Source organism: Scomber scombrus, chromosome 4, assembly GCF_963691925.1.
Source record: "Scomber scombrus chromosome 4, fScoSco1.1, whole genome shotgun sequence".
In the NCBI taxonomy this organism is placed as follows: domain Eukaryota; kingdom Metazoa; phylum Chordata; class Actinopteri; order Scombriformes; family Scombridae; genus Scomber; species Scomber scombrus.
Genome location: NC_084973.1, coordinates 29120291 through 29146411, shown reverse-complemented (window position 1 = coordinate 29146411; position 26121 = coordinate 29120291). Strand labels below are relative to the sequence as shown.

General features: G+C 36.1%; 2 protein-coding genes across 2 annotated transcripts; one reads left to right on the top strand and one right to left on the bottom strand.

The window, feature by feature from the left end:
* Positions 1-1636: 1636 nt before the first annotated feature.
* Positions 1637-13437, top strand: rnf215 (ring finger protein 215). Its single transcript, XM_062417456.1, has 10 exons — positions 1637-1972; positions 4197-4349; positions 4836-4907; positions 5775-5860; positions 6844-6898; positions 7023-7127; positions 8272-8388; positions 9394-9537; positions 10064-10166; positions 11204-13437. Exons 1-10 carry the CDS (start codon positions 1739-1741, stop codon positions 11224-11226), a joined length of 1092 nt encoding a protein of 363 aa, XP_062273440.1. The 5' UTR covers positions 1637-1738; the 3' UTR covers positions 11227-13437.
* Positions 13438-13568: 131 nt separating this feature from the next.
* On the bottom strand, positions 13569-25320 carry ascc2 (activating signal cointegrator 1 complex subunit 2). Its single transcript, XM_062417450.1, has 19 exons — positions 25210-25320; positions 23883-23989; positions 23629-23787; positions 23352-23525; positions 22220-22349; positions 22017-22084; positions 21679-21792; positions 20863-20975; positions 20681-20755; positions 20461-20565; positions 20296-20364; positions 19592-19666; positions 18605-18836; positions 18152-18348; positions 17921-18040; positions 16235-16459; positions 16018-16111; positions 15803-15894; positions 13569-14780 (listed from the first exon to the last, which is right to left on the bottom strand). The coding sequence occupies exons 2-19, from the start codon at positions 23964-23966 to the stop codon at positions 14609-14611; spliced, it is 2298 nt and encodes a 765-aa protein (XP_062273434.1). The 5' UTR covers positions 23967-23989; positions 25210-25320; the 3' UTR covers positions 13569-14608.
* Positions 25321-26121: the final 801 nt, after the last annotated feature.

Genomic DNA, 26121 nt, shown 5'->3' with positions numbered 1-26121 from the left:
AAAGCTTGCACGTGCGCACAGACGACATTAAGTAATTAAAAACCGGTTTATTTTATTTTATTTGAGTAAATAACACAGGTCACTGCAGACACTTTTTAAACTATAATTTTTACACACTTATGACCAAATGTCCTCTATTACCAGACTCTATGATGCTGTTGTGCTGCGCATGCGCAAAATAAAGCAAGCGCATGTAGTTTTTATTATTATTTTCATTCACTGACTACATTAAAGATCAGACAGTGGCAGCTATATTAAACTACTTCCTGTCTTAACATGTGAAAAGCTTATCTTAAGGTTTGATACAGAACTAATTATACATATATATATACATTTAATTTTAAGCAGCTTTCTCGTAACCATGGGATACCTTTATATATATACACCACTAATGATAAACAAAAGTGATGAGTGAATGAAAAGCTTGACTAAAGTTTGAATCTTACCAGCGCTGTTGCAGATACGTCTGATCAATAGGAAACTAGAGGAAGGGGAGTGGTGGCTTTAAAACAAAGCAGGAAGTACAGAGATAATTATTATTATCTCATTTATCATGTTCATCTTTGGTTGTACAAGTTAAAATATGTACAATTAAAGGAAAAATGACAAAAACTACACTTTAATCTGAATATATTTGGCTCTTAATAGTTAATAGTTAGTTAAAATAACTCAATTATGACATTTAATTTGTTTTATATTAAATTAAAAGTCTCTTATCTCAGAGGGGTCACACTCATCTTCATTCAAGGGCCACAAACATGCAACACAATATGATCTGATGTTGGGCCATTAAAAAGATGGAAGGAAGAGAAGGAAGGAGGGAAGGAAGGAAGGAAAGATGGAAGGAAGGAAGAAGAAAAGAAAGAAAAAAGAAAGAGGACAGATGGAAGGATGGAAGGAAAAGAAGACAGGAAGGAAGGAAAAGAAGGAAGTGAGGGAAGAGAAGACAGGAAGGAAAGATGGAAGAAAGGAAGAAAAAAGACAGAAAGAAAAAAGAAAGAAAGGACAGATGCAAGGAAGGAAAAGAAGACAGGGAGGAAAGATGGAAGGAAGGAAGGAAGAAAAAAAGAAAGAAAGGACAGATGGAAGGAAGGGAAGAAAGAAGAGAAGACAGGATGGAAAGATGGAGGGAAAAAAGAAAGTAAGAAAAAAGAAAGGAATAAAGCGTGGATGGAAAGATGGAAGGAAAAGAAGGAAGGAAGGAGAGTGGGCCGGATTGGACTCCTCGGCATGCCGGTTCTGGCCCGCGGACCTTATGTTTGACCCGTCTGCTCTATCTTTGTGGTAGCGATGCAACTAAGATAGTAATCCTCCACCTGTTTCCGGTCGGCACCGGAGGCTGCCCTTCGCTTATTTACATTCTTCGGGGTGTTGGGGCTAACTTTGGTTTTATACAAGCGGTTAACGTAAATATCACAAAAACTACACTTTAATCTAAACATATATGTCTCCGAATAGTTTCTAATTTGCTAAAAAGCCCCAATTATGACATTTAAACTTGTATTACATACAATGTTAAATCTCTATCTTTGTTGTAGCGATGCGGACAAGAGAGTAATTCTCCATCTGTTTCCGGTTGGCACCGGAAGCTGCCCTTTGCTTGTTTACATTCTTCGGAGGCGAACAAAAACAAAATGCGAACACCTCTCCAGAAATGACGGATGACAGCTGATTAGGTTTGAGTATTTTAGACAGTTTTCAGCTGTATTTTTTCTCCGTGTTGTTGTTTCATCGGACCATGGCTGTAGCTTGTTGTCTCCGGTTAATCCTGCCTCTCCTCCTGCTGCTGTGTCCGGGGCTGCAGCCGGCGGTGGAGGCGGCGGAGCAGGTCGCTCTGGTGGAGGTGTTCGTGGAGCAGCGGCCCGGTGTCAGCGCTCTGCTGCAGGGGGAAGTGGTGGAGTCCAGCCCGGGCAGCTGGAGCTCCGAGCACCGGGACGAGGAGGGAGAGGAGCTGCAGGGAGAGCTGGTGCTGGTGGGTGGCAGTAATTATTACACTGGGATAGAAATAGTAAATTAAACATATATAAGAAGAGAAAAGAACACCTGGGCTAGATTTATGATTATTTTTAAATACTTGAGTTTATTTCGAACATGTTAAAATAACAAAAGAAAACAAATAGGCTGTGGTTTATAACAAAATAGTAGTAGTAGTGTGTGTATTATGCAGTTATCACAACAAACAGAAATAGAAAATTGAGCAGATATCGAAACAGAAAGGAATACCTGGGCTAGATTTATGATGATTATATATATATAATTATTATATTATTATTACTATTATTAGTATTTATATTATTTTTTGAATTATATGTAGCATTGCCCTTTTTCCAAGACAAATTTAATATTAGATACTTTTTAGATATTGTACTCAAAAGGAAAATTGCACTGTTTTTTAGGCTTAGAAATACTTTGATTTATACAAAGCAGCCTTATCTGCCAAAACTTTCAGATTCTGAACTTTCTCCCTGTATGTTCACATGTATAATGTTACACAGTATAACTTACACAGTTTGTAGTAGTTAGCTTTAAAATAACTGAATAGAAAAAGTGATAAATGCACTGGAGTCTCGTGGTCCCACATTACACTAATCCACCCTAGTAAATTGAGCAGATATAGGAAGAGAAAGCACCTGGGCTAGATTTATGATTATATTTAGTATATATAGTTTATTTCGAACATGTTAAAATAACAAAACAAAACAAATAGGCTGTGGTTTATAACAAATTAGTAGTAGTGTGTTTTATTCAGTCATCACAACACAACAAACCCACAGTATACAATAAGTATATAAATTCTAAATAAAATCATAAAGTAATTAATGTATGATGTTAATGACTGAAAAAGTATAGACAGAAGCGTAATGCTTATATATGCCTATCCTAAATAAAATCCCACACATTTTTAAATAAATACTCGATCAATTTAAATCTAAATGGAGAAGATGTTACTGTAATAACAAATCTCTAACTGCTTGTTTTGCCCCAGTATGAGCAACACTAATTATTTAACAACATATAACCTTTGTTGAGATTAAGATCGATAGTGAAAGTGTTCATAAACTTTCAGTGGTGGAAATTTACTGAGTGCATTTAGGTCATGTCCCAGTTCTGAAGTACTTGTACTTTACTTGAGTATTTCCATGTGGTGCAGCTTTTTACTTCCACTCAGCTACATTTCAGCGGGAAATATTATACTTTCTATTCCACTACATTTATTTGACAGCTTTAGTTACTTTTCAGATGAAGATTTGACACAATGGATAATATAACAAGCTTTTAAATGACAACACATTGTTAAATTGTCTTTTGTTGCTCTAACACTGATGCTTCACTATTAATAATCTAATGATGTCATATATAATAATATATCAGTCAGAGGGACCAAACCACTACTTTTACTGTAATACTGCATACTACATCACTCATAATACTGCAGTACTTTACTGTAATACTGCATACTACATCACTCATAATACTGCAGTACTTTTACTGTAATACTGCATACTACATCACTCATAATACTGCAGTACTTTTACTGTAATACTACATACTACATCACTCATAATACTGCAGTACTTTTACTGTAATACTGCATACTACATCACTCATAATACTGCAGTACTTTTACTGTAATGCTGCATACTACATCACTCATAATACTGCAGTACTTTTACTGTAATACTGCATACTACATCACTCATAATACTGCAGTACTTTACTGTAATACTGCATACTACATCACTCATAATACTGCAGTACTTTACTGTAATACTGCATACTACATCACTCATAATACTGCAGTACTTTTACTGTAATACTGCATACTACATCGCTTATAATACTGCAGTACTTTTACTGTAATACTGCATACTACATCACTCATAATACTGCAGTACTTTTACTGTAATACTGCATACTACATCACTCATAATACTGCAGTACTTTTACTGTAATACTGCATACTACATCACTCATAATACTGCAGTACTTTTACTGTAATACTGCATACTACATCACTCAAAATATTGCAGTACTTTTACTGTATAAGTAGTATAATGGTAGTATAATAAGTATCATATAGTATAAGTAGTTCACAGCTATTCACCGTACAGTCTCGTTATTTTGAAAGCGATTTTCATATTCAAATGTTTTCCACTCTGTGATACAAATGTTAAGCAGTTTTTTTCTGTCCTCAGGTTCGTGATGACAAGCTGCAGGTGAGCGGAGGTAAAGTGGAGGACGACACCAAAGAGCAGGAGCCGTGGATCGGGGTGGTGCCGGTGGAGATGGACGACAGCAAAGCTTCCACTGGAAACCAGGAGTCCTTCACTGATGCAATGGTCAATAAAGTAAGTCTGTATAGTGGTCACTGCATGCTGGCAGCTGTTTGTCACATCATAACATCAAAACCCTGTCCACTTCTCATTATATGATATTAATCATTAATAATCTAAAAAGTGGATAAAACTATGAATATATATTATTGCAGAGTAAATGCATCATGTAGATGTTTCTACACAGATTAATCTGGTTTAAATTTATATTATAAAAACTTTTGCATGTGTAAAACAAATCTATGCATGTTTTTTTCTATCAACTTTTTAGTTTATCTGAGATTTCAAACTAAACTGTTTTCATGCTTACTTTAATATAAAATATCGGACACAGTGCTGCGATAAGAAAAGATCTTCTGTTAAACTTTACTATCAGTGAGGAATAGTATGTGTAGCATGTACCTTGTTGACAATATTAAAATGTTTGATATATATTTTAATAAGCAGCTGATTTTACTGTTTAAACCTGAAACATAATGTCCTTTTTCATTTCTCCTCAAGATGAAGCGAGCGTTGGTCCTCGGAGCGTCGGCGCTGATCATTCTGGCTCTCAACCAAAACTCAGTCAGTGAGGTAAAAACACAAGCCCAGAAATCAATGTGCTTATTTAACATGATCCATATTATAATAATCCATAAGCTTGTGAGTAGCTCTGGGTGATGTTGCAGGATGAATTATGCTCCATCAAGAGGCAATTTTCATTCATTCATGTCATTATAGGAAATTTATGGTTATTTTAGTTTGTTTAGAATCTATTAGAGCTGCAACAATTAATCAATAGAAAATTAATCTGCAACTTTTTTGATAATCAATTTATGTTTTAATAATTTTTTAAACAAAATATTGCTTTTTAAACCTCTAAAATGTGATGATTTGATGCATTTCTTTGCTAAAAAATAGTAAGCGTGAACATCAAACAACAAAACAAAGACTTCATTGACTCTGGGAAATAGTAAAGAGTTAGTTTCTTTCAAACAATTTTCTGACATTTTATTGATGAATGGAAGATCATTGACAGAGTAATCATTAGTACAGCTGTAGAATTGATGGATAAATAGCTGCATTTATGTAGCGTTTTTATCCAAAGTGCTTCAAAGTATTCCTGCTGCTCATTAACGCTTTTTGAGTAAGCTACCACGCAACCATCTGGAGCCGTTTGAGGTTCAGCATCTGGCTCGGGGAACGTCTCAACATGCAGACAGGACCCATCGAACCACAAACCTTATAATTAGAGGATAACCAGCTCTGCCTGCTGATCCGCAGACGCCCACGGATCACTTTTATGAGATTGTCTCAGCTTATGTTCTAGAGACACTTTAGTCCAGGTAAAACATCTGCGTGTCTCTGTCTGTCTGTCTGTGTGTCTGTCTGTCTGTCTGTGTGTCTGTCTGTCTCTCTATGTGTGTCTCTGTGTGTGTGTTTGTGTGTGTCTGTGTGTAGATGGATCTGTCTCAGGTGCTGTCGAAGCCCATCATCGTGATCCAGACGTCGGAAAACGTCACCAAGCTAATCGGAGCTCTGCTCAGGTACAAAACGACATATTATCACAGATACTGACTAGAGCCTGACCTAACCCTAACCCAGCATTTAATATATATTTGATCCTTTTTCTTAATTCAAGTTTAATATATACATACAGGTTCTTTTGTTCTAGGTGTTTTTTTGGTATTTAATTGGTTATAATTCATTTAGTTAGTTGTAGTTATTTATAATGATTAAATGTCAATTGGAGTTTACTGTTTCAGTGCACTGACGTCATTTTATACAATAAAGTTTATTATCAGATGGTAAAATATCACAGCGTTTATTACGTATCTTTGTCACAAGTCAAGTGTTTTTAAGGAATCATTGCAAAATATGTATGCTTATATTCTTTATATATAAAATTATCAGTTGATATATTGCTATCTTAATTTTTTTACTCCTTAATATCGGTATCAGCATTGGCCCCAAAAAATCCTGTATCAGTCAGACTCTAATACTGACAACATGGATGCAGCTGTCCTTCACATACTGTTCATATTCTGACTCATTATTAGTCTCTACACCAGTTCACATTCATCAGTCATTAATAGATGTTTGATTGATCCTTTATGAAGCTGTCAGAGATAAATCAAAGGGTATTATATTTATCTATGGGGGAAAAAAGACATTCACAATCACTATATATGGTCCAGAACATTTTGCAGAATATGAAGAATGGTGATTTGTGAATTTTGAAACACAGGTCAGATTTGCATATACAAATATGTGAATCTGCTGCACAAGCATTAAAAAAATGATGCTTTTTATCTCAATTTTTGTATCTTTGGGGTCGTATTGGAAAAATTACAGGGTATTTTCACGGCTCTCAAATGTAAAAATGGGTCAACAGTATGTAAGGGTTAAGAAATAAACTTTAATTTTTATACGTTAACTATGTTATTCGCAGTAATCTGTTTCTGGTGTATTTAAATATAAGTATGGAGGGTTTTTATTGGCAGTAAATGACAGTTCTCTCTCTCTACAGGGGTCTTCAGGCGACAGCGAAAATCACATATAAGACCATCCTACAGGACAATCTGGTGAGCCTCTCAATCAATGAATCAGCTGACAGTGCGTTTCTCAGTTGTTAGCACCCTCCAGTGGTGAGTGCACAGATGACAGGCTGAGCTGACAGTGAGCACATGCTACTGTGTGTTCGGGCAGGGAGCCACGCTCACGCTGTGGTCCAGCTGCGGCCGGTCGAGAGGAGGACGCTACGGAGAGTGGCAGGGAGTCATCTGCACGGGAGAAACCAACTCTCAGGTCCAGGTGGGGGTCACATCATCAGAGTCTGGAGCATGTTGCCCTTTAAAGCTGCTGTAGGCGAGTCCAGGAAGAGTTTAAGTCCAACACAAAGAGTCAGATCAATCAAACTTTATTTATTTAGCAGCTTTCATACAGATTAATGTAGTTCAAAGTGCTTTACAAGTTGATTGACAAGCTGATAATAAGACAGAACAAGTGTAAAGCGAGGACAACATAAACAAAATGAATTACTACTACTACTTTATTATCCTCTCCTCGTTATATACATGGATTTACAGACATTTTACTTAAAAAATGTAAAGATGAGAAGATACTCAGATTCTATATTTATCAGAAATTATCCTTTTGTCCCGTCTTTGGTGCCACATTTTTTTAAATTCCTGCTAAATAAATAGAAATCTATTAACTTTAATTGCTGCAGCTTTAAGAAAAAGCATTAATTATATTCAATAATTATAATAAATGTATTTGTACAGCACCTTTTGATACAAGAAATGCAGCTTAAAGTGCTTAATACAAATATATTACATACACCAAGTACTTCACATTAAAATGGCCTAAAAGGAGCATAAAGAAATGTTTAAAAAAACATGAATGTAATACACGAGGAGTAATAAGAGTGATAATTTTAAAATAGTGCATAGTAAAAGTAGCTAAAACATAGAATAAATAGAATATATAAAAATCAAGTGACATAAAACATTTTAAAATAAGTGCAGTTAGGATGTTTTTTTTTTAATTTTTTAAAAGAAATTAGCAATTTATCCATATTGTTATTTATTTTTTTAATAAAAAGTACAAAACACACTTACAGCAAAGCCACAGTTTTAATTAAAATACACAATGTTTCGAACCAAGTCAGATCTTTGCATGGTCAAAATTGTATTAATAAGACAATAATATAAAAATCCAGGTTATAATCAGGTTATAAAAAACATCTGCAGCAGAAATACAGTTTAATTTGATTTCATGTTTTTACGACCCTTTAGACGAACACTTTTACAAAATCAGCAGCTTTTCTTTCAGCATTTTCTCTTTCCTGTCTCCTACTAGAAATAATTCCCTGACAAACAGATTGTGTTTTTTTAGGAAATGTAAAGTCAGCAGATGTTAAACGGCGCTCCTCTCTCTCTGTGTGCGTCTGTAGAAGTACCTCCAGCAGCTGTGGGACACGGTCCTCCTCGTGGCTCTGATCCTCAGCACCGGGGTCATCGTTCAGGCCCGCTGGCAGTACCAGGACCACCAGCTGCACGACGACTTAGAGGTACAATTGTTGTTCGTTGTGTTGTTTCGGTAAGCGCTTATATGGTGTTTTGCATTTCTGAGCTGCGGTTTCTTCTTATCAGATATAAAGTATAAAGATATACAGATGTGCTACTGTCTAGTTCCCGCTCCTTTAAATAGAATTGATAGTAACACTTACTGCTGTTTTATCATTGAGGTTTTTATTGGTTTGCACAAAATTTTTCTGCTGTTTTTTGTACATTATTAATAAATTCATACATTTTCCAGAAGTAATTAGTTTTTGAGTTTATGAACTGTACATCTCAGTGTCTTTATGTTCTCTTTATATCAGGACTGACTCATGTTATGCAGACAGACTTCAGTCAAACTTTATTTATTCAAAGTCAAGATGCTAAAAAGTCAAGTGGAACTGATTTTTTTTGCTCTCTGTAGCTGTGAGACATATTGTTGTGCAGAGTCAGCAAATAAGTTGTGGATGTTTGAAAGCAAAGTTCAGGGGATTCTTAAGTGATTAAAACTTAACAGTAGCTTCATGAAACTCAAAAATAATGTTGCAAACCAGATTGAATGTGCAGTATGTAATGTTTCTATCTTGTATTGTAGTTACAAAGTGACAAAAAACAGCCAAAAAAACAACACACTGAGATTCAGAGAGTGAAAAAAACACACTTTTCTTTCTTTTCCTACATATATATGCAAACAGACACACAAACACACAAAAAGTCTAAATGTCCCCTTAGGAATTATTCATATATAAAGCTTTGCAGGGAATCTGCTAAAACACAGAGATAGATATATATATATTATATTAGCAGCCATAAACACATACTCTGAAAAACTGAAGAAAAACAACAACAAACAAAAAAGGATACATTTATTAGTGTATTTTTTTTATTACATCCTCTCAGCAGCTGGATTTTCTATTTTACCCCAAAAACAATAAAACTCACCAGCGATTTTCTTTAAATTCTTCTTTATTTTTACACACGTGATGTTCTGCTGTCTGTGTCGTCGTGTCCTTCAGTTGTTTCCTAAACAGGACGTCCTGAAGACGATGTCGTCTCTGAAGACCAAAACGTACCGTCAGCCCAAACCGTGGTGTGATCCGTCTCAGCCGGTAGAGACCGACAACTGCGCCGTCTGTCTGGAGCCGTTCAACAACAACCAGGTCTGCCAGTACTCCCAGTACTCCCAGTACTCCCAGTACTCCCATCATCATTACTGCTCTCACTGCCCAGTTCACATCAGACTGAACTGGAGTAGCAGTGAAGACTCTTTAAAATATACTGACTCATGAAGTACAGATTAGTGCTGCAATGATTTTTTTTTAAATATAACTGATTAATCGGCCATTTATTTTCTCAATTAATCATTTTGTCTCTAAAATTATAATAAATTGTTATATTTCTTAGAACCATGTCTTGTTTTATCTGATCAACCATCAAAAATCGAAAGATATTTAATTTACTATCATGTTTGAGACATAAAAGCTTCAAATTCTCACATTTAAGAAGATGCAACCTTAAAGTGTTGAATTAAAAATGACAAAAACAATGATCAAAGTACTTGAAGAATAATTTTTTTTGTCAATCAGCTAATTGATTAATTGACTAATGGTTTGCAGCTCTGCCTCAGATGCATGTGAGACAATTTATTCATCAGTGAGTTAAATGTTGGATGTTTTTTCTCCTCAGTGTCTGCGGGTGCTGCCGTGCCTCCATGAATACCACAGAGACTGTGTGGATCCCTGGCTGCTGCTGCACCACACCTGTCCGCTCTGCAAACGCAGCATCCTCAGTGAGTTCACACACCACTTACACAACTATCTACAACTGTCTGACTGATACTGTGTCAGAAACTCTGTATTTATCACAGTATATAAAAGATAAATGACACATAAGTGTTTTTTTTTTAATATACAGTTTTTTTTGTTATTATCTGTTTATACACCTCCAGTTATGGCTGCTCTAAGCAGGAGTTATCGTTGTTGACAAAATACATGAATAAACACTTATATCTGCTTTAAAAAAATGTACAGTGTTAAATATTTATGAAATGCTAAATACGGGAACCTACAGTGCTTACAGTACAGTTTTAGCAGCAACTTGTTTTTCCATTTCCATGAATGTAAATGTAAAAACAAACCTTTAAGGAGGATCCTCACTGACGTCTTCTTAATGTGTTTAATTTTTTATTATGAACTCCCATCAAGACTGAAACCAAAATGATTTTATTTAACAAGTCATGAGTTATTTAAAATGTTGAGATCGGCCATCAAAGGAAACCAAAAAGAACAGAGTTTGCTGCTCAAATATAGGGTCAGTTTGAGGATTTAAAGACACTTTTCACTGGTTTTATTTTAAATGTTCAGTTTTTTAAAGACTGAAGCTTCCTGAGAGGAGAGAGCGTGAAAATGTACATCATACGTTAACTGTAAAGTTTGTACTTGTGTAGTAAACAACTTATTTCTTTTCCTTTTATCCTTTGACCAGGTAAAAATCTAAATATTTTAACCTAGTCCATATATTTTATAAATGTATCATTCAATTTTTTTTCTTGAGTAATCTTTTGGTCAATAAAATGTCATAAAATAAGTAAATAAAAACACATTTTGACACATTTAAACACCTTCTTTTGTTAAATAGTAAAAAAACAAACAAAATATTTAGTATTTTATTATTCAGTAGTAGACTTAAAAAATCCAGCAAGTTTTCTATAATTTTTAGATGATTTCAGATAATGTTTGCTTGTTTGAAAGAACTAATATCTAACTAATCATTGATTATTTTACCTCTGGATTAAAGTCTCTCTTTTTTTCTTCCGCCCTTCCTCAGGCAGCGTCTGTAAAGACAGTTAACGGCCGCCTCACCTCTGGGAATCACGTCTCGTCTTCTGTGACACTCCAGTCGCCGTTTTTTTCTTCTTGTTTTTTTTTTCTCCTTTTTTCTCTGACCTCGTCGTCTCCTCACTCCAGCGATGGATTATGGGAGCAAAAAATTAAAAAAACTTCTCACAGCAGCTGACTGACCGAGGGGCCGACTTGGGACTTTTTCTTTAAGAGCCAGTCGGGGATTGTGACCTCTGACCTTTGGGGTTGGACGCAGACGGAGGTCTCACTGACATTAAAGCGGTAGTATAAAACAATACTATGAACTACTTTAGCAGTACTGTTGTGTGTGTGTGAGAACAGAACTTCTTCCTGGGATCATGTTACTGTACAATCGTGGAAATATTCGTATGTGTATGTGTGTGTGTGTGTGTGTGTGTGTGTGTGTGTGTGTGTGTGTGATCTTACAGCAGTGTTTGTGTTACAGCTTCAGACACATTCTGCTCAGTTTCCGCTGCGTAACGGACGTATTGATCGACTCTCCGGTGTCAGTGTGTTCAGGTTTATTTCTAGGTCCAACATGATGCCAATAACCAACTTACAGAGTTGACTGAAGACTTTAAAACGTGACTGATTTCATCTAGTATTGAAACTAAATGCAATTTTTAAATGTTAGCCGTAGAGGTAACGTTTTCGTTAGTCGTAGTCCAGAGTCGGTGTTTGCACTCGTTTCAAACATGCCTTATTGTGACTTCACTGCAGAGTGATGGAAACCCCCCCAAAATAACACTCACACACACACACACACACACACACACACACACACACAATACGGCGGTGTATTAGGTCCATATATATGTTTTTAAAAAAACAATACTGTCCTGGAGGAGGGAAGATAATATTTTGAGAATTTCTGAGATTAAAGTTGTAAATTTACGAGAAATAAACGTGCATATTTATGAGAAACACAATGTCTTCTTGAAATCTGGATAATTAGGATATTATGGTGATTCTGGGCTAAGATAACAAGTATCTCCTTATTGCTAAAACCAACTGAAAAGTACAATTAGATCAGCTCTTCCACGGCAGGCATAAAGCAGGATAAGCAACGTCTTGCTAGTGTTGCAAAGTGAGTATATGTGACTTCTCGGCAGAATAAAACACCTTTTTTTCGAGTTTTTTCTTGCAAATTTGTGACTTTATGTCTGAGAATATCCAAGTTTTTCTCTCGTAAATGTAGGACTTTAATCTCAGAAATTCTGAGTTTTTTTCTCAACATTTTTCTCCTCCAGGTCGGTATTTTTCTTTACATATATGACCCTAATACGCTGTCATACACACATTCACATCCAGACTTGTTGAATGATACTTTAGCATCAGAGGTTTGTCTGTTACAGGAGCTCATTTAGTTTGCACTGTTATATAAATGTTACACACATGTAGGCTGGTAAAGTTAAAAAGGTCAATGCTCACATTTAAAAAGAAGGAAGAAGTTAAAGGATAAAGCTGCAAATGTTATATATATTTTTCTTATTTATACTGTATGTGCAGAACCAATATAACAATGAGCAAATCCTGCTTAAGGATATTACAGTAGACCTCTGTTGTTGTTTAAAAAACTATTAAAAACACATTAATGAGCCACACCGCTGCACTGAGTGACATAATCCTTCATTATTAAGAGATTAACACATTTAGTTGGTTTAGAAATGGCTCCAAAGACTAATAACAACGATCATATTTACCATTACTAATATTTTCATGGTGATAATGTCGCCCAGTGCAGCAGTGGGGCTCATTATTGGGTTTTTAATAGTTTTTTTGGACACCAACGGAGATCTACGGCACTTCTAAGTAGATCAGTTCATCGCTGGTTTGGCTCTGCACATGAGATTTTATTGCAGTAAGAAAAAATATAGAAAATTCGTCACATTTGGAAAGATAGAAGAAGTTAAAGGAGAAGATAAGGCTGCACATTTTCTATATTTTTCTTATTATATTTGTGCAGAACCAAACCTATAATGAACTGGGCCTGCTTAAAAATAAGCTATTAAGGTTTAAATGACCATAATTTCCAAAGAATATGTGTAAAACCTGTGATGATAGGTTGAAATTAAGCTGGCTAAAAAGGTCTAAACACAGAATTGGGTGATAATTTATACTTTATAAAACAATCAATCCAGACTGGGTCAACTTTACAGCCCTTTTTTCGTCAAATGTTCTAATTCAGAAAATAATGATTCAGTCTATTCTGACGATGCAGCTCGAACACATTCAACCACAAAAGGAAATAAAATAACGTTTTATAAAAGTGTTTTTTTTATCAGTGACGACTCAAACTCGAAGGATGTCAAAAACAAAGTATTAATGTATTTATTTTATGTTGGTTTCTATTCTTTTTTTTTCAATGTCAACTCCAAAAAAAAAAAAAAGGTATTACATGTGCTTCTTTGTTTTTGTTTTGTTTGTTACAAAATGCTCCGATAGATCCGTCTCCTCCATAGAAAACAGTGTGTGCATGGCGACATGTAGGAGAGTCCTGCTGCTGTACGTGCTTCCAAAAAAAAACACAAAAGCTTCGTAATGAGATGGGATGGTCACAGAGCGGATTTCTTTTGCTAGACGACTTTTGTGTTTTTTTAATTTTTATTGTTGTTGGTATATTTTTTGCGAACACTGGACGACAGTGGCGTGAACGTGTGTGTGTGTGGATGACGTCACGTGCATGCACTCAAACGTTAACGTGCGAGCGGCTTTTTAACCCCGCTGACGTCCAGACTTGATCACCAGGTCGGTAAATTGTTCTTCCAGCTACATGAAGGAACCAGTTCTCCAAAAAAAAACAACAAAAAAACCACACGTGGATATTTTCTTCCTCTTATTCCTATGTTGTTTTATCTGATGATGATGATGATGATGATGTCAAAGAAACTTATGAAATCACTCTGGATCTTAATAATAATAAGAATAATAATAAACTGATTTGTTACTTGGCAAAAGAAAAGAAAAACGTGTTATAATTCTTTGTCCTCAGTCTCTGCTTCACACTCTTAACTTTGGTTGTTGTTGTTTTTTTCCCAATAAACTATAAAAAGAAAATGATTTGAGTTAAAGAACTGAAAATCCTTCAGACTCAAACATTAAAAGCAGATGTTTCAAGTGTCTTAAATTGTCCGTAAAGCTGCAACTTGGCAACTTCTCACCACCAAAAAAAGAAAAAGAGAAAAGCAGTAATGTTGCTTTTTCTAAAGATAGTCCGTAAAACTAGAACGCATCTCGTCACCAAAACCTGCGTCGGCTTTTTCCTTTTCAAGCTACAACAATGACTTCACTTCTCTCCCCTCTCTCCCTCGTACCGGCCCGTCAGGTTGAAGCAGCAGCGGGTGGGGTGGGTGGGGGTCCGTCACCCAGGTCAGGAGGGGATCATGCCTTTGTTCCTCTTGCGGTCGGCCATGTTGCGGCGGTTGTGGTTTGCACCGCGGCTCTTGTTGGCCTCTTTCTTGCGTCGGTCCAGGAACGTCTCCGTAGTCTGACCCTGGCCTTTGGGCCGGCCGGCCACGTTGCTGGTTCGCTCCGGCCGGAAGCTGGAAGAGAAAGATGAAGGATGGAGGAGGGTCAACAGAGGTGTGGATTGAGCCACTGGGCAAACTTCTCCCACTGCTTTCATTTCAGACAAAGTTGAAGGAAAATTTAACTAAAGATTCTTAAGTCATATATTTTTCTGAATGACAAAAACATCAATTACTATTTAAAAAAAAAAAAGGCTATAAAGTAAAAGTGGGATTGTTTCGACACTCGATTATGTTTGAGGGGATTCAGTCCGAACCATCAGACCTGCAGAAAACACTGTCACTGTTAGCTACAGCAGGTAAGAGGCTCAGTGGCTCGTTATGGGCAAAAACTTGATAATAATAATTTTTCACTGATTAATAAATCTATCCATCTTCTGCTAGCTATCTGCTTCCAGGATGCATTAATTTAAGTAACTATATCATTAGGAATTATAATTATATATTGCTGGAAAGTACTGAAAATAATGTGAATGTGCCGGTAAGATTGTGAAACAGGTGATAACCTGCACTACACACTATCAAAAAAGGTCTTAAAAAGGTCTTGAATTCAACTTTGAGAATAAGACAGAAACTCTGAATGAGAAAATTACTTAAAAAAGAAAAAGAAAAATCTACTTTTCTGTTTTCATTCTGCTTTTATGGTTTGATAAATAATTTTGAGAAGCAGCATCTGCAGTGTGAGGAGGATCTTTACCCTTTTCTTTCATTGGTTAATCCATCTATCCATTTTCTACTGATTATCTGCTTATAGGATGTATTAATTTCTATAGCTATATCATTAGGAATTATAGTTATAAACTGCTGGTAAATACTGAAAAATAAAAAACTAGACCTTATCATCTCTACTGGTTTTCATATTTTAGCCGGTATGATTATGAAACATGTTAAACTGCACTACACACTATTAAAAAAGGTCTTTAAAAAGTCTTAAATTCAACTTTTAGAATCAGACAGAAACTCTGAATCTTTTTTTGCTTTCATGATTTGATAAATAATGATCAGAAGAGAAACTGCAGAGTGAGGAGCATCTTTACCCTTTTCTTTGCTGCATGGCAGCTCTTCTGGCTTCAGCCCTCTCCCTCAGCAGAGCCGGGTCCTGCACAAACTGGTCCCGGTTTACATTGTTCTGAAATACAGAAAGAAGAAGAAAAGAAGTTATCAGACTGGTATAAACTTCAAGTTAATAGGCAGTAAAAAATATCTGAAATGGTTGAATTTGATGTTTTGGAATAAAAAGAGATTTCAGTACCGGTATACTTTCTTCTTCTTCGTCCTCGTCTTCACCTTCCTCCACTTCCTCGTGTTTGTTTACTTTTCTTAAAACCTGAGGGACTGTAAAAGGCCTGCAGGAAAACACACACAGGAGGTGAAAATGAAAGAAGTACACTGAATATTAAACGCCTCCACAAGACCAACTTATTAAAAAAGACTAAATTTAACGTAACTTCACTGAATGACTGATTTACCTTCTGTTGAGCAGACTGTCTCCGTCCAGGTCGTTGGCTCCCACCTGGTTCATGTCGTAGGTGTCATCGTACTCGTCGTCGTAGTCTTCCAGGCCGTAGCTGGCCGCGCTTTCGCCGGGCTCGACTTCGACCACGTCCACCACCGTCTCGTAGGACTGGTAACGAGCTTTCTGCTCCGCTATGTGCTGCTTGTCATCCAGCATCTCTCGAGCGTTCTCACCTTTCCTGCAGGAGCGAGAGAAAAAACAAGGATTACACTTCACCTGACACTGTGTCATCTGATAAAATATTAAAATATGAGGTGAAAATTGTTAGTTAGATTTAAATTTGAGAGAGAGATTTGAGTTTTTGGAGCAATTTTTTGCTTCAATGGAGCAGTTTAAACAAGATTTTTATGTGTATAACTCACGTAAACCTCGTTTTTGTCACCAGAAAATCAGTTTCTTTAAATTATTAGTAAGTTTGTGCAACTGTAAGAATATAAATAAGGACTCCAGATCTTTTTAAACTCTGATCAGTGAGCTTCTCCGATGTCCTTCCAGATGTGACACATGTCCACCTGATATCTTCGAAAGACGTTGTAATGGGAATTCTTATTATTCATCTTCTCTGATACAAATGAGCAACTATGTCATATGATTAGGTGTATGTGTGTGTCATAATCTGCTGATCATGACACCACTTATGTTACATAAAATGCTGATTGAGTGAACACTATTGAACATTGAGTGAACATCATGTATGTTATAATTTACTGATTAACCATTGTCCTGATTGTACACACATTATGACGTGACTATTGTGCTTACATTGTTCTGATGGTAGAACAAGGTCATCCTTTCACGAGATAATGTATTGTATATAATCTGACAATTTCCTTTGCTCTGGGCTCACTTGTGCCATCTCAACGCTTGAGACAGCAAGGAGTCCGTCTGCAGACGACTGAATAAACTATCAGAAAGACAACGAATGAGTTTGTGCTCCTTAATATAAAATTGCCAGAACAACGTCAAACTCATTTGTCCATTAAATGTTAGAAAATGGTAAAAAAAAAGTCAACTACTGTTTTGCAAAGCCTAAGAAGCCCACCAACCCCAAAATATTCTGTTTATTCTCATAGAAAACAAGCAAAACCAGAAAAATATTCACATTTAAGAATCTGGAATCAAAGAAATATGATAAATCTGAGTTGGAAATTGTTATTATATAGTTTTTAATTGGTAGCATGGCAGAGAGAGGCAGCAAATTCTCACTTGGCTTTAATGGATGAGCCTAAACAGGATTTTTGAAGCACATTCAAAGCTAGCTCTTTAAATCATTAAGTTTCTGCAACTGTAAGAATATAAAAAAGAGTCTATCTGTTAAATATGAGTTTATATTGGGAGCATGGCTGACTTGGCTTTAATGGATGAGCCTAAACAGGATTTTTGAAGCACATTCAAAGCTAGCTCTTTAAATCATTAAGTTTGTGCAACTGTAAGAATATAAAAAGGAGTCTATCTGGTAAATATGAGTTTATATTGGGAGCATGGCTGACTTGGCTTTAATGGAGAATTTTAAGCAGGATTTTTGAAGCACATAAATCGGGTAAAATCTCATTTTTGTCACAAAAAAATTAGTTTAAATCAGATCTTTTTAAATGTTCTTTTTAAACTAAATCAGTGGGTGTCTATGATGTGCTTTTACCTCCTGCCCTTCCAGATACGAGACATGTCCACCTGATCCCTGCGGAAGATGTCGAACTCGTCGTCGTCAAACACGTTGGATCTGGTGCCCAGAAGGTCTGGAAGCTCCTCCTTCACTGGCCTGAGACAACAGAGGAGCAGAGAGGTCAAACACAGCTAAACAACAGAGCAGTAATGTCCACAAGCTTTCTATTTAAACATCCCAGAACATATTATCAGTGTGTGGCGTTACCTCGGCATGGCTCGGTCCAGTTTGTCCAGGTTTGGGGCCAGACGGTCCTCCAGGATGTTGTTGATGACCAGCTCTGAGTTGTAGTTGTACTCCTGCAGACAGGCCATCAGGAAGCCTTCGCCTAGATCAGGCAGCAGGTCTCTGATACACGTCAGCAGGGACTCCAGCTCCGCCTCGCTCACATCACACACCGCTCCCTAAAAAAACACACACACACAACAAACCTTATTTTCTTATTTATACGCGTTCTGCATGTTTATTAGATTTAATCCGAGGTTTTATAGCTACTTTGCAATCCAGTACAATTTCCCCATATATACCTATTCCATTTTTTGGCTATGTAAGATATTATTTATTAAAATATTTACATCCAATGCATTAAAAACTAGATCTTCCCACCCACAAAATAAAAAACAAGTCAAATAACCAGTAATATATGTTAAATAAACTCACATTATTTCCTTTTCGGGGGACATCCAGCATGGCCTCTGCTCCCCTCAGGCTCTCCCCTCCTTCTGCTGGTTCTCTGACCTCATGAAAACCGGCTGAAGAGGAAGCGCCCGCCACCGCTCCATCAAACGCCGAGGACGCCCTCAGCTGATTGTGGCTCTGAGGTTTCCGTCGGCCCACGCTGTCCCAGGCGCTCTGGACCCCCTCCAGCAGGTAGGACGTCCTGGTCTCATCGCTGGAGGAATCAGACGGTTAAGGAAGGAACCGACTTAAAAATTCACCTAACTTTCAGACTGTAGCTCTCATTAAATAATAAAATTAAGAAAAAGGTCTCTGCTTGGCATTACTTATGTTACTTCATGCACCTGCAAACCCTTTGGCACATGTTTGTCAGGTGGAACAGTGGACTAAATATCTACTCTACTCTTCATTTTTCTGTATATTATCTGTAATTTTTTGTGTAAATTTTAACTTGTGCAAAATAAACTAAACTAAAGTCTGACTTGGATTGTACCTCATTTGTACGTAACGTCCCTTTGGACTAACCCTAACCCAATTTGAACGACACTAGCCTGTATGAAAGCTGCTATTATAAATAAAGTTTGATTGATTGTCTCAGAGCTTTATGACTACAATAAATCATATCATCCTCATGTCCTCTTTGCAAGTTTTATACTTTACACTTAAAAGAAACTTGTTTGACGTCTGGTTTCAAAACATCTCTTCTACTTTGAACCTCTCTCCTCCACAAATGGCTGTTTTATTCTTGCTCGTTTATAATATATATTTAATTGATATTATTTATGATGCTGTTCAGACTGGAGGTCAAATTATAGTCTATACATACTGAAGTAAAGTTGGAATTTAAAGGTCTAAAACAGAACCACAAATCTACATTTATGTTGATTTTTCAGGAATATGCTATACACTGAAATATCACTTTACATTAGTGAATAGATGTAGATAATTTAAGCTTAATGTTAAGGATACATGACGGGGAACGCCTGCTGTAGGAGGCTGATGTCGTCTGCGATGGGGAACTGCTCGTCATAGTCTGACAAGAACCTAAAAAAACAAAAAATGCACAAATTACAAAGTATCAAAAAGAAAACTTCACTTTCTATCATTTTATTTTACTTCCATCAGTGTTTTCTGACTGCAAAAATGCTAAAAATAAAACATTTATAAATCTAAATGTGTTAAATGAATATGTGTGTGCAATGCAGCAAGTTTGGCGACCTGCTGAAACCAAATTAACACATTTAAAACAGACACATCAGCTGTTAATTTCAGCTTGTTTCTAAATTTCCTCCAAGTGAAAAAAAATCTAAAAATAAACCAATCTGACTACAAATGACAAGAACCGTAAAGAAAGAAAATTACAGTGTGTCAAACAGAAAACTAAACTTTTGTATCATTTTATATTACTTTTATCAGTGTTTTCTGACTGAGAAAGTGCTAAAAATTAAACATTCATTCACAACAGTCAAACCTGCCAATTAACACAATTAAAAAGACACACAAGCAATTAACTTGATCATGTTTCCAAATTTTCATCCAAGTGGAAAAAAATGTAAATACAAAACAATCTAACCATAAATCCCCAATTAGTAAAATTCACCTTAAAGACCCAAACTGGAGAATATTTGATGTTATTATAATTTACCTTTCCATTTTTAAACCTGTTCTCTTACCTCTTCTCTGGTAAAAAAGACGTGAAATGTTGAAGGAGCTCCTCTGCAAACGATTGCATGTTTTCTCCGCTGCAAGGTGACAAACAGCAGCAGCATTATTGTATATATATGTATCTGTATATGTGTGTGTCAGAATGCTTTATAACGAGCGTTTGGACGTCTCACCCCTCCAGGATGGGCTGCAGGCAGATGTGATGCAGCACCAGGTGAGCCGTCTCCACCATCTTCCGACAGGAGTGAGATAACCGCTTCCACACGTCATCATGAAGACTAAAAAAGGAGAGTTTGGGAAGATAGTTATAAAGACATTATTCATACATTCAAGCAGCTAATTGGGGCTTCATCCTCTTTTTTCTGTAGTTAAATCCCTGAGACAGAAACTCACCCTTTATCATCAAAGTTTCTCTTCCTCAAGACCTTCTCAAGATCAGGCACAGCGGTCTCATAAAACGAGGTCAATCTGCCGGCAGAGGGAGAGAAATTAAAAATATGTGAAGGAAACGCTGGATGAGAGCTGTGATGTGATGTTAGACAGGAGTCAGGTTATCTGTGTCTGTGTCTCCGTACCTGTCGAGGAAGCTGTGGGAGTGGAAGCTGGAGCAGGCGGCAGGGAAGATGTCCAGGAAGGCATGAATGGTGGTGGTCGAGTCACACAGGTACAAAATAATATCTACAAGTTCCTACAACAACAAAAACAACACAAACATATGTTATAAATGACGCAAAGCTGACATATCACACTCTGTGGAAGCTGAATAGTCAATTTAAGCTGAAAATTACATGTTTTTTAATCAATAAATCAATCAGTCTTTATTGATACAGCACTAAATCACAATTAAAGTTATCTCAAGGCACATTTTTGTCTACTATGAAACCAAATTAGGGCTGAAGCTAGCAATTATTTTGATAACCCATTAATTTGCTGATTATTTTTTTGATTAATCACTTTAATTGCATGTTATAATTTCTAAAAACTCATGGTGACACCTTCAAATATCTTATTTAACCTAATCAACAGTCCAAAACCTCCAAAATATTCTGTTTATTATTATGAATGACATAAAAAACGCTTTAAAGAATCAACAGATTTGGCAATTTTGCAAAAAAAAAAATGATTGAAACGATTATTTGCTTATTAGAAAAAATCTTTTGCTCTACTAATTGATTGATAATTGCAGCACTAATCCAAATGTAATCATAATTGATTAAAATCCACTTTATTTTCACAAATAAAATGTTTCAAAGCCTTAACAACAAATTAAATATAGTGCTGTTTTATATTCATATTTTATGACTTATTGGAATCACATTTAGTACTACAGTACTTATTAATATCACATGTAGCGAATGTCTGATGGTGATTAATGTGTTTATGTGTCCGACCTGCTGGCTCATGGTCATGGCAGTTGGCTGTTTGTGTGCGTTAAGCTTCATCGGCTCCATGGCAACGGCTCCTTCACACTGGAGACCGCACCTGCCCAGGATGGTGTCGAACACCTGGAGGAGGAGACGGAGGATAGAGAGAGAGAAAGGAGGAAGACAAGACATATTCATTAGATATTTTCACTACATTTAATTTTATTGATTATTTTTGTGTCCAGAATATTTTGAATTCAACTTCAGGAAACTAAACTGCAACAATGAGTAGATTTATTAAGATAAAGAACATTATTGGGGATCTATTTTGATAATGATGACGTATTTTAAGACTCTGATCCCACCTCTAACACAGTGGGTACCGTCTCATCCAAGTCGTTATAGTAGGACGGCTGCTGCGTAAAGATGTTCTCTAGAAAAAGGATGGAAATAAAATAAAGTTAACAGTAAAGTTTTCACTTAATTTTTTAGTCCTAACGGAAACATTTCACATCCCAGTAAAATACAAAGACAAGAATAATTGATGAGATTTAAAGAAACAGCTCACCTATCATCTTATGCAGCAGCTGGCTGTTGCCTTTTCCAAATAACATACAAAGATCCAAAATTTTGGGAATGTCGAAAAGAAAGTTGTCGTAGATAATTTCTCCAAACACAACCGGGGTGATGAAGTTCTCCTGCAGGAAGAGAGACACACAGCGCAACAGGTGATCATCAATATCAATCAATCAATCAATCAAACTTCATTTATATAGCACCTTTCATACAGGCTAGAGTAGTTCAAAGTGCTTCACAGCAAATTAAAAGACAAGAGAAAATAAGGAAGATACATTTAAATAAAATAAATAATAATAATAAATAAATGTATGAATAAAAATAAGAGAAAAGGTTTATTTAAACTTAGTAAAGGGTTAGTGTTTAATAAAAGTTAGACTAAAACTAGGTTAAAAAAAAGAGATTAAAAGACAAAAGCAAAGGATGAATAAAATCGATAAGAAGTTAAAAGGTATAATAATAATAATAATAATAATAATGACGACTTCCAAGAACAAAGGAGTCGCTGAGAGACTGAAGTTGTTCCTGATTGTCTGACGCGCTTAACGAAAGAAGTCATTGAGATTTCTAAAATAAGTTTAACTTTTTATTAACAAAAAAAAGATGATCAACTTGTGATAAAGTGCACAAACTCATAATCAAAGTAATCACAGTGATCAAAGAAAAATAGCGGTCAACAAAAAATACGGCAACCCAGCTCACCGTCTCTCTCTCTCTGACAATGAGAAAATGAAGAGGTCACTATATAACTAATATCCCTGCCCATATGCATGTGACCCGTTATCCAAGTACTCAACATGACCACATAATAAATTATATCATAACAAAAAAAAACAACACCAAAAATTTACAATATCCCTTCACCTTATTACTAATAGCCAAACACCTGCTAATTCATTCATGGCTCCTACAGAGAATAATAATAATAATAACAATAATAATAATAATAATAATAATAATAATAATAATAATAAAATAAAGTAGAGTATGTTTTTAAAACATCAAAACAAATACAATACAATAGAATAAAAAGACTATAAACCATTATCAATCAAAAGCCAAAGAAAGAATCCTCTAAGAAGATATTTGGAGCTTCACTGGACTCGATCTCGTCCTCATCCTACCTTTGATTCTTTATGCGTGGCCATCCTGAGGAAGGTCAGAAACACCATCCTGTGAACGGAGCGCTGCATCTCAGCCACGGCCGGAGACGAGGGCAGAGCGCCGATGTCGAGGCCACGAGGAGCATGATGCAGGTACGAGTCCAAACACCTTTGCAGGGACTCGTCAAAAACCACCTGGTGGGAAAAAGAGGAGGAGAAGACTTTAAGAAACAGACTCACAGCTGAATGAAAAGAGAGAGGAATATAAAATCAGCTTAGCATCCGTCCCCCGCCTCACCTGACACCAAAACTTATCGTGAGGCAGAGCGAGCAGCCACTCCAGATCCTCCGTGATGAATCTGGTGTTTTCCAAAAACTCCTCCGCCTTAGCGGCAGAGCTGTCTTCTGGTAGAGGTTTATAAGGCACAAAGTATCGCTCCTCCTTCCTCTCTGGGTGCTAGTGTGTAGAAAAAAAGGAGTTTGGATTTTAATAAATTGGTTGTAACTCAGGATATACGATGATGATGAAGAAGAGGAGGAGGAGAGACTCACCAGTGCAGGCAGTGTGCGGTCTTTCCCCAGCGGACCAGGCTCAGTCACCTGCTGCTCATCCAGTGGCACTCGAGCACAGGCCATGGCGTCTCCGTCTCAAGTTATTTCTGACAAATACATTTTTAAAAAACATTAAAAATAGACCAAATCACTGTGAGGTCACACTGTCAACAACAGTCACATCTGGGTAGATTACTGGAAGGTGATTTGAAAAGCAGAGATCAGCATATATGTTTATTTCATGTCATCATTTTAAGCCGTAACTGTAAAATGTTTAACATATATATTTAAACACAGCGGTCTGACACATCTGACATTCCCGTGGTGCTTATTTAACATACTGTGTTGCTTTGCTAGCGTCTTTAATAAAATCAAATCTATCCATCATCATCATCATCTCAAAGCCTGCCCGACTAACTGGTGGCTGCTTTTGTCATAGTAGGAAGTTGCTTTACTCCCTTATAATAATTCATATATAATAATTATAATAATAATAATAATAATGGACTGATACTGGCCTGTCACAGATATATCAGTGTCAGTGTTTATTCCATCCCATATGTGCCAATACTTTACTGTTTCATTGCACTGATGTCATTTTATAAAAAATTAAGTTTATTCTTAGACTATTAAATATAATGCCTCCATTACATATATATCTTTTTCACAAGTGTCATATTAAGTGGATATCTGCCACGTTTACAGTCTTTTTTAGCATCAAATTCCCTCTTAGTGTTTCCCTGTTGAGCTGTGGTGGAAGTATAGTAACAAAAAGAGGGACTTTGGCATTAAAAAGACTGTAACGTTGAAACATATCTACTTGATTTGACCCATTTGGTACAAAACTGAAGCTTAATATTAGCTTCAGGTGAACTTTTAAAGGCTTGTAGATTTTGTCAACCGTCATTTACACAATAAATGAAGTTATGAAAGGATATTATTGACTGTTATTTAAAGACACACTTAAAAAACTATTAACTTTTCCTTTAATTTGTATATAAAACATCATATGCTGCTTTTTATTGAGCTAATGTGCAGCTAGAAACAGACACACTTAGATAACTTTCTTATTAAAATCTTTAAATCTAGATGTTGATTTAACAACCTGTTTGCAGCTATAACTTTCACATCTCTCTATAGTTCAGGCCACGTAGTTAATTTTGCTTTATTTTGCATATAAAACACGTCGCAGACATTTACCACGTCGTGCTAACGTGGTTTTACAACAAGTTATCCAACAGATGACAGCAGATTAATGAATGAATGCTAACTCTGACTTTATTTTATGCCTTTAGCTCAACATTTAAAGGTTTAGAAATGTGCTCACCTCTTAATGTGACTGTCACTGACTGGTTCAAGCCATCCCATTAAAAGTAGTCACTGGTTTTTTTGCAGTAGTTTCGGTTTTCTGATCACCTGTCTGCTCTGACGATGCTGTTGCTGCTACTGTCGGCTCAGGAAGTGACGTACTTTGTTTTTTTTTTTCACGAGACGACGCATGCGCAGTAAAAGAAGCTGAAGTCTTATTATCGCCCTCTGGTGGGCACCGAGGAGAGCAGCAGCAGCAGCAGCAGCACTGTAGTGTAGTTTGGTGTTTTAACCCTTACATACTGTTCAGGGTAAATTTGACATTTTTACATTTGAGAAAAATTTAAAAACATCCTATACACATTTCTTTTAGCCATACTTTTCCTAATGTGACCCACAGTATGCAAAAAATGGAAATAAAATGCATTTTACTTTGTATTTTTGTGCAGCTGATACACATTTTTGTATATGAAAAAAATGCAAACATGTTGTTTTATTCTATGCCTTGCCTGCAAAAAGTTTTTTTTCCTTTATATTCTATAAAATGTTCCCCTGGACCATAAAACTTTTTTTCCTTATTTTTACCATGAATAAATAGAATATACTCTTCATAAAGGATTAATCAACTGGCAAAATCAAAATAAAGTCAAAATATGAACAGTATGTGAGGGTTTAAATGTGTTGGCCTGCAAATTATTTTCATTATTATAGTTTTATTGTCCATTTAAAAAATTGGTTATTTTAGGAAAATAATTGCTGAATCACTATTTTCTTAATCTGTTTTGGATTATGTCATTTAAGGAGGAGCAGCTACTTTTACATTGAATTCATTGGATGCTGTGTAACCTTAAGGTTTATATAACTATCACTGAAGTTGTAAAAGCAAACATTTCCACCCTTTTTCCAACGAGCCATGTGGTCCCACAATGGT